The sequence below is a fragment of the Macrobrachium nipponense genome, chromosome 33, assembly GCF_015104395.2.
Source record: "Macrobrachium nipponense isolate FS-2020 chromosome 33, ASM1510439v2, whole genome shotgun sequence".
NCBI lineage: Eukaryota > Metazoa > Arthropoda > Malacostraca > Decapoda > Palaemonidae > Macrobrachium > Macrobrachium nipponense.
This window is the reverse complement of record NC_087219.1, coordinates 67,306,193-67,315,820: the sequence shown is the minus strand read 5'-3', so window position 1 is coordinate 67,315,820 and position 9,628 is coordinate 67,306,193. Positions and strand designations below refer to the sequence as shown.

The window sequence follows — 9,628 nt, the reverse complement described above, 5'->3', positions numbered from 1 at the left end:
GGTAATACAAAGGTTTACGTCTTACATTATACATCTGGGATAATATGAGTATTTAAAAAACCACACAAGCTTTCAATGATAATGAAAGTACTAACCCATTAATGGCTGGCATGTGTTAATATCCTTTTAACAACACTATTTTCAAGAGTTGAGCTGTTTTTCATGTACTTTGTCAGATAGTTATGTTTACAGTAATATATGTTATGTTCCCAAAATGGGAACGTTGGCATATTCGAGGTTAGGTTTGTGAGGAAAATCAATACATTTGCATATTTTATACTGAGGTCATTATTATCGAGATAAGGATAGCATTACTGTACACAATGCTTATTTATAAGAAAATTATAGCTTTTCCTTTAAACAACTGTTAGCAAATTATACAGAAAATGTATATGCTTTCAATATTACTTCAAAATGTTCATGATCAAAAATGAAATGTTTAACAACAAAAGGAAAAGGAAAAAAAACTTATACTGCAGATTCTGCATGTTTCTCATTTCTTGTGGTATATGCTGCTACATACTTCATGTAGTCTTTTTTCACACTTGATACATTGCAGTCTTGTGTTTTTCTGACAAACATAACATCTTCCCTGTGCAGTTGATTCTACGTAGAAAATGGTTAACATTATCATATCTGATTGTCTTTGGAGCGGTTGCTGAAGGACCTCCTTGCTTCTCTCTTACTGTTCGGATTTTGATAAGTGTCCTAGCTATCTCTCTCCTGAAGTCCTTATGCTGAACCTTTGTGGTAGGATTTATATGCTGCAACAATAGACAAATTCAGGATATGTGAAAAGATATTCCACCACCACTTCTTTGAACGCATTCTGTCACAGACATCAACCACATCCATCCCTCTGGTGTACATAATGATCAGATATGGCTGACTAACTGATGTTTTCCCAGCTTTCTTAACATTTCTTTCACATATCTGTAATGGGGTAATACCATAATAGTTTCTTGGAACAGTGACAATACTATTGTCATTCCATCTCGTACATAATACTGTTCCATCTGACCTATAATCAAATGACCCTCTATCCTTTTTTTCCATTTCCTTCCTTAAAGTGAGAAGACATTTTCCTGTATGGTTGTCACGAATTGTCCCACATGCACGAATATTTTGATGTGCTAACTCACTCAGTAGATCGTAACTTGAAAAAAAATTATAAAAAAATACAACATGTTCGTCTTTATCGGTTCCAAGAGGCAAGGCTCTCTTTGATTCTTTACCATAGTATATTTCAAAATTATAAGGATACCCATCTGCACTGCACAACATCCCCATTTTATAGCCAAATCTCACAGGCTTGTTTTTCAGAAACTGCTTTGCATTGTGATATCCCTGGTAGGGAATCATTGACTCATCTATACTGAGATATTCATGAACAATACCATTAGCCTGGCATTTCTCTCTAAGCATTTCGAGTAAAAGTCAAACTTTTGCAGTCTTGGAGTCAGCTAAATCACTGTTATCAGCAACATGAAGATATCTCTTGATTGATCGAAACCTGTCTCTACTCATTCCTTTGGGGAATTCTGGTATTTCCAGGTCTTCACTTGTTGACCAGTAATCATTTCCAGATGGTACACTGTGATATCCACTAATGAGTAATAGCCCCAGAGACTTCCTAACTTCATCCTTATCTACATGGAATTTCGTGCAGTTTTTATCCCTTACTGCATATAAATTTCTCTGTTCTGTTATATACTCAACCATTTCGTCAGGAAAGAATAGTTGGAAAATATCATAAATGTCCTTGGCAGCATGTTCGCCAGCAGTTGGGGACGGTATGGAATGAACGCCTAAATATATGTTTTCCTTCTTCCTTCCTTTTCTATCTCTGCATGGCTCATTAGGACGCTGCTCCTCCTTACTATCACTATTTTTACTTTCTATATGCACTTCATCTTCTCCACTCACTTCATCTGGCATATAGTCCTTGTCAAGAATATCATCATCATTTTCTTCATCACTGTCAATATCCTGGTCACCAGCTGATGGAGGCAGAATAACAATGCTGATGTCATTTGCCACTAAAAAGTGTAATTGCGTGAAGCTCTAATATGGTCTTTACGAGACTGTATGTCTCACATGTGTTAATGAGTCATATGTTATAATGAGAATATTCATTTTGTTGGAAGATGTGTATTTCCCTGTTAAAACATGATAATCCCATTGTAAAAAGTCGTTTCTGGAAACTACCCCACTCGAATCTTGCACCAACATCGCCTCATAGTATTCCAGTGAAAGTATCCACCCCACTTATTTTGAAATCTTTATTTTCTCTTTGAATGTGCTGTTATAACTCTTGATATTAAACAACACATATTTTACAAAGTCACAGTTTAAGTATTTAGAATTAACATACACAAATCTTGTCTAATGTAAATTCTCATGAATTTATAAAGATAAAATTAAATCTTGCAGTGTATGAGAACTTAAGCTCGGCTGTTTTATTGCTCAAGCAACACTGTGTAGACTCATTTATTGTCAGTTTCTTCATCTCGTCCTAGCGTTGTGACAAATTCATAATCTTGACTGTTCATGATTCAAAACACCCAGCGAAAGGTATTTTCTTTCCTATAACGCTCCTATTTGATATGGTCAAATTCAGTAGGAAAGGTAGTAGCTTCATTAATTCAGTATTCCTGAATTAGGGAAACTACCACCTTTCCTACTTTGAGAAAACAAGCTCTGTGTTGATATAGTTTATACTTATATTTACCATATGTCTATACAAACTTTTGTTTTACTATGATCCCAGCACAAACCTATTTTCAAGATCAGACAAGACATTTGATTCATTTTTTGGAATTTGGGACACATGTTACTATTCTTAGCAGCATGCCTCGAGGCAGTGAGAGACCTGTGTTTCTAACTGCTAGGTGTTTGAGAACACTGTTCATTCCCATATTGGAAGTCATTCGTATGCACACCTTTGTGTTGATCGGACCCACCCCTTGCATTGCTATGCACTTTTACAGTTCCAACTGGAAGCATTAGTGCTTGATTGACTTGTGTTAGTGCCAGTAACTAAGGAAGCATCTTCTTACTCCCTGCATGCAGGTGCCACTGCCGCTGACACAACGACACACTTTTATAATGCCTCTTGGCAGCCTTTGTACTTGACTGACTGGTGAGAGTGCCCCTATTTCAAGAACCATCTTTTTGTTCCTCTCTCGCGAGTGTCACTACCGCTGACACTCAGTCATACTTTCATGGTGTCACTTGGAAGCTCTACCACTTGACTGACTGGTGAAAGTGCCAGTATCTCAGGAAGCATCATTTTGATTGCTGCTCATGAGTGTTACCGACGCTGACACAATCGTGTGCTTTTGAGTGCCACCTCAAGCCTTGTCACTTACAAACTAGTGAGAGTTCCAGTTTCTTGCCTGTGTTGCATTTGCGCTATTTAAGATTGCCGCAACATCTTGTTAGACCTATATTAAAGGTGCCGCCATTGCTGGTACTCCTCTGTGCTCACCCGAGCTGCTAGTGAGTGCCTCACCTGGACGTACTTGTGCCAAGAGCAACGCACTATTCAGTGCCCAGCCTGTAGATTTGACAGACCAAACCTGTGAGCTTCAGCTTAAGAGTACCACCATTGCTGACACTCCCCTGATGTACATGTTGAGTGCTCAGTATTGCCTAATTTGGTCCTAGTACTCCAAGAGTGCTGTACTTCATAGCGGCCCATAGAGGTTCCCTCCCAAGGAACTATCCTTAGTCTGCTCGCTAAGGCTACCTACAAAGAGTAGGAGGATTTCTGCACCAAGATGGAGAGAGGTATGAGAATCCTTGAGGATCAACTCTCCCTGGCTATGGTTGGTTGGATGGGCAGCTGTTCTCATTGAACCTGTTCAAGTAAGCTCGCCAAGCCTGCCAAATGCTAGGACGACTGTCCGGACTATAGCATAACTTTCTGCTCAACTCCACCTTATCTGGAAGGACAGTATTCTCGCTACAACTGTCTCCATTAGAAACATACTTGTGATCTATGCTAGTGTGGATGGCTGGACAACCAGGCTGCCATCTATATGACTGAAATTCTACATAAGCTACAGTTTTCGGACATGCACCATAGAGGCGATGAACTTCCTGCCCATAACTTTCAATGCCCCTCTATCTGATTGTGAGGATGCAGACCTGGACCCACCTGAATCTAGTCTGCAATCTCACACAGATAATGAGCTTCCTGACTACCTCACAGCAGTCTTCCCAGGGCTCACGCCATGTAGCTCACCCCCTTTGAGCTATCAACGCCTAGGACCTGCTCCAACTGCCTCTACCCTACTAAATTCAACTGCAAGTAGCCCTCTACCAGGATATTCTACTTTCCAGAACAGCCAGCTAAACCCGTCTATCTATGAGCATCCTTGAAAGTCTGTGCTGAAATTACAGACAACTTCTCACTCCTGGACTTAAACCATGAGCATGTATGCCTCACTGCCCTCATGGACCAGAGTGAATTAGATTCCTTAGAGCCCATTATCCCTTATTGGGTGCGGTATTAAATCAATATGCAGCACCCAATGCTAGGAAAATTTTGAAGTCAGCAAGTTTAAAACAAAAACAACTCAATTGAAAGAGGAAGATATGCAAGTGCACATGGAGTAATCATTTTTTCTTTTATTAATTCCCTACCTCCACGAGAAGTTGAAAATTACTATTGACAACCCCTTTGGGTGGTTCTTTTACAAGACAATCATGAATGTTATGAAGTTACACATGATTTCTCTAATAAATAAATTTATCTTATCTTGTACAATTATAATCTTAGCTCACACAATATCAAAACAGATAAGAAGTAATATTAGTAACTAATTCTAAGCAGATTTGTTGTAAAATATTTCAGGAAATTTACTGAGAACGAAAATGAAATAACTATTTTGATTTATACATGTTTTTGTAATATTTCTTTGTATCTTTTTTTCCAAAATTACATTCATAACTGACATACTATCATAAAAGATTTGAACTAAAACCAACAGCAGCCAGTTGGTATATTTATGAGTAAATTTACAAAAAAACATCTTGTGAGACCGACAGGCACAACATCTTCCCCGAAAGTTAAGATCTCAACTAACTCTTTAATGAGCTGCCCAGTGGATTTTAGCCAGTCTAAAATTTCCTATTAGTGAATTTATGAACTAATGGTGCATAATATTGTTACTTACAATGAGTCATTCTGTCCCCCACCCAAAACCTGTTATTTCTACTCATGTGACCATGTCCATCCATTAAGAGTTAAGTTCATAGAAACTACCAACTACTCCCGGTTATGTACCCATACCTAGGGATATCGTATAGTGATGGCTATTCAAAGAGCCTGAAGACAACCAGGGAGTTCTGGACCCGATGGAGCAGGGTAACCTTTACCAGAGCTATGACTCCTGCAATTCTGACTGGTGGGGCACTCCATAGGTTTAAATTGAGCCTGAAGGGGAACCCACGAATGCCAGAGACGCTGGGTGCTGTTGCTCTTTCCAGGTGCTCCCCAGCCTAAATATAGAGGTCCAAAGGGCATATGGCAAGCATGTAGAAGCCCAAGTCTGGTCTCTGCAGGCACCACCCTATCATACATGGACCTGCCCAGGGGAGCAAGCTCATTACCCTGTGGAGCAGATAGTGTCGAAGCCCTCCTTATCTCCAGTATCACTGCTCGGCCCAGGGGAACGCATCGCTATAGCAAGTACCACCCTACTAACCAGGGCCTGTTGGGGAAGAACAGGAACAGTGTCTAAGATTTTCACCTCCTGATATATCACCATGTTTGTTTTTCAATGGAACAGATTGCATGTCGTTAATAATGGGAGCCTATGCACTGCCCAATAGCAGAAATAGCCTGTTCCCTGAACAACCCTCGAACCCAGGCTATATACAAGCTAGGGCAGAGCTACTCATCATGCCCGATTTGACTACATGGTCCTGGAAACCACCAGCACATGCCCTAAAAGCCCATAGAAGAAGTAACACAGCCATCTTGCATAATTACACAGTTCCCCTTAGGCTGTACCTAATTAGAAGGAAAATCTTTCTCCAGGGTACCCCGACTGCAGGTCTGGCTCAGAGTCACCCACACCTGCTTTAACGAGAAGTTTTAGAAGACTCACAATTAAGCTTTTTTCTCAAACTTTCCCAAGCTTTTCATTGTGCTATGAAGAGGCAAGGCAAATAGCTCCCTTCATAACAATTTGATATCTTATAAGTAACTACCATGTAAAATTACCTTCTTTTACTTAATTGTTTATCCAACTTGGGTATATCCACAGCCTGACCATGCCTATCAAATCGTATTTTTACCTAGCCAGTAACAGATGACTTATCACCCTGTTGCAGTACGCCAACCTAGAAGCTGTCCCGTGCCTAACAATCCAGCATGCTGCTCTTCTTAACAAACGTCTTGAAGCTGAAATGGCTATTATTTTCAAGTAACCATGGTCTGTGCATCAGGACTCTGCCTATGATTCCTCCTGCCAACCGCCCACCTACTTGGTTCTTCATTAATGAAAGTATTGTCTTTTTCAACTTGAGTTGATGCTCTGCAAGTGATCCACATCCTTCGCCCGGTGCCCTGGTACAGCTCTACACCCGTCACGCCACGAACTAAAGGTAAGTGAAAGAAAAAATTTGTTCCATCAGCCCTTCACCCCCTGTTCCTAGCACTCCTTCCTGTTTTCAGCTGTGTTTTCTCCTGTAAATTCTCATTCCTAGAATTCCCGTCTCCTTATGACACCCCAGTGAGCGATTTAGTGTGAAATAGTAATATCAGTGATCATACTTTGCTACTTCAAATCAAGTTATGCTTAATGCTCTTCGCATAATATAAAGGAGTTGATATCCTAAGAAATCTTACATTTGCTGTGTAAAGGAACTCTCTTTAATACACATATTTTATTGTCGAAAATATTGCAGATTCGTTTAGACTGCCTGCATGCCCATTTAGATCAACAGTGCCTCTTACCTCACTCTGCCAGTGCTAAATCTCGGGATCCCATATCCCTGAATGCCAGCGTATGATACGTGTTTTGCTTGCAATTTCGTAGCACTTTGCATTGATATTGTGAACAGTAGAGTTAAAGTTGCAAGTGCCACGGAGCCAGGCAGAGCTCCTGTAATTGTATATCTTCTGATTGCCCCCTTTAGAAATTATATTAATTTGTGAACAGATTACGTGTTATATTCATTCTTTATCTTTCGAAAGTAATTCTGGTTGTTCTAATGCGGGTTTCATTCTCATTTTCTGTTCACAGAATGCAAGCCATTAGTCAGGAAAAGCGTAGATTGAGCACAAGAAATAATTTTGGAAATTCAGAATTTTGGATTTGGTAATTTTGCTTTAACCCCGGCACTGCGAATATAACAGAATATTAAAAATGGAACAGGGGGAAGCAAAGTGTAATATACCTTTTTAGAATACCGTTCTCTTTGTACAAACAACTGCCAATACAGCGAGTTTAATGGTATCATTATCGATATTACAAATAACGTTTTTATACATTCAACTTACCTGTCAGATATATACATAGCTATTACTCCGTCGTCCGACAGAAATTCGAATTTCGCGGCACACCCGGCAGGTAGGTCAGGTGATCTACCCCCCCCCCGCCGCTGGGTGGCGGGAATAGGAACCATACCCGTTTTCTAATTCATATTTTTTCTGTCGCTTGGAATGTAAACAACCTTTGCAGTTCCTACTGATGGATTTTCGTGTTTCATCGCCATCGATCGTCTGGGCTAACTTTTACAGGGAAGTAATGGATCTTTGGTTCGGCATACGCTTTTGTTAACTTTTAGAAATTTTTGATAAAATTAACTTCGAAAATTTAGAAGATTAGTGACGTGTAACTACCGAAGTTTTCGGTAGACACTCATCCACTTTCACGAAAGTGAATTACTTAGACTTTCATGAAAGGGAATTACTTATATTTATTCATTAATACAAATAAGTGTTAGAGTTTGATTGAGGAAAGGTATATCTTTCTTCCTAGTTGGGGAAGTTAGAAAAGTAACTATCCTTTAGAAGCTTTATTAGCTCTTGTGTTAACGAGCAATTATAGTAGTAACAGTACTAGTAGTTGTTGCATCCTCATCACCTTCTTACTCCGCAGAATCTACAATATCATATTTGCAAATTGTAGACTTTGGATATAGTTCAAATGCGAACTCTTAGAACGTAAGAAGTGAATATAGTGTTCCCCCATTACAATGGAGGGTGTGTCTGATCGGCTCTGTCTCGCTCTCAGGTCTAGACCTCTTCCAAGCTCACAAGCCCAGAGGAGAAGGAATGTCGAAAACCGTAAGGAGGTCTCAGAGAATCCCCACCGGTCAGGCGTCCCCTCGGCAGGTTCTGTATGAGAGTCCAGACTGCCAGGGATAGCCATTGGAAAGGCATCCTAAAACAGTGTTTCTCCCTTTTTATGCCTACGGTTCCTCGATGGATAGAAGAACTTCAAATGAATGAAATTGGCGAAGATCCTCGTATAATGCCTTCTGGTAGAATTATTCAAAATGAGAATGACATTAATCGATCCACCTTTCGGAATCAGGCGATGATTTAGCGCCTTCTAATATTAGAGATCATTCGATAACATTTGAGATAAAGTCATTGTTCGAACATTTTTTTTTGCAACTAGACGAGAGCGCTATCCCATGGGGGTATGAAATTGTTATTTCAACATAAAATTCCCCATCGGTGCATTTTTAGATATAAATCTATTATGATGAGAACGATTTAGATTGTTTGTCAATCGAATGAATTATATGGATCTCGTTGAGTGATAAAGCACATATGTATGACTTTTAAGCTTCTAGCTCCTACCATGCTTAGGACAAATCGCCTTAGGACTACGGTATGGCAAGGCAGGGGGGGGGGGGGGGGGGGGGATATAGACACATACCGAAATTTATGCTATAATGGTCAAGTGAAATCCTTACAAAATTTCCTAAATTAATACGGTTTACCTTAATGTAGAGTATGAGTTATATGATACTATCGTGTCTTCGAGAAGTGATCGGAGAAGCATATCTTTATTGGTGGATTGAGAGTAGGATAGAACATTTTTCTTCGTGTTAGAAGAGGTTTCCATGAATTACCAGTACCATTCTAGGACTTTCCTAAGAAGGAATAGGTTTAAAAGAATTGTTTAGACGACACCTATTTAGTTTCTAGACTTGTCGAAGTCTCGTTAGCTTAATTATGCTTATATAAAAACTTCCTGAAGTTCGATAATAATTTATAAGATTCCTTTATTTAATGGAGTAACTGGCAACTCTGGAAAGGGAAGGCCAGACTGCTTTCGCTTTGAAGACCAACGCAGTTGCCGTACCATCTTGTTCTCAGTCGTGCGTGGTCGTTTACAGCTCTCTCTCCTGCGGAATGGGATAACTAACCGTATCTCTTCCCTACAATCATGGTCTTAGCCTCGGATTGAGGGAATACTGAAGCTATCATAAATAAAATATTGTCTGCCTTTTGTTAGGAATCTTTCAATAAGAAGGATATTACAACCTTTCAATGCTGTTTTACCGTAGGTAACATGATTAAAGGATTCTAATGCCAGCAGAACATGATATTATTTAATGCACTCATACTTACGAAAGCATGGCTTATTAGAATACA

General features: G+C 39.6%; 1 protein-coding gene across 1 annotated transcript; it reads right to left on the bottom strand.

Annotated features, from left to right (window-relative positions):
• Nucleotides 1-1,437: 1,437 nt before the first annotated feature.
• LOC135202896 (piggyBac transposable element-derived protein 2-like) lies at nt 1,438-3,857 on the bottom strand. Its single transcript, XM_064232348.1, has 3 exons — nt 3,756-3,857; nt 3,582-3,624; nt 1,438-2,039 (listed from the first exon to the last, which is right to left on the bottom strand). Exons 1-3 carry the CDS (start codon nt 3,855-3,857, stop codon nt 1,438-1,440), a joined length of 747 nt encoding a protein of 248 aa, XP_064088418.1.
• Between the last annotated feature and the right edge of the window lie 5,771 nt (nt 3,858-9,628).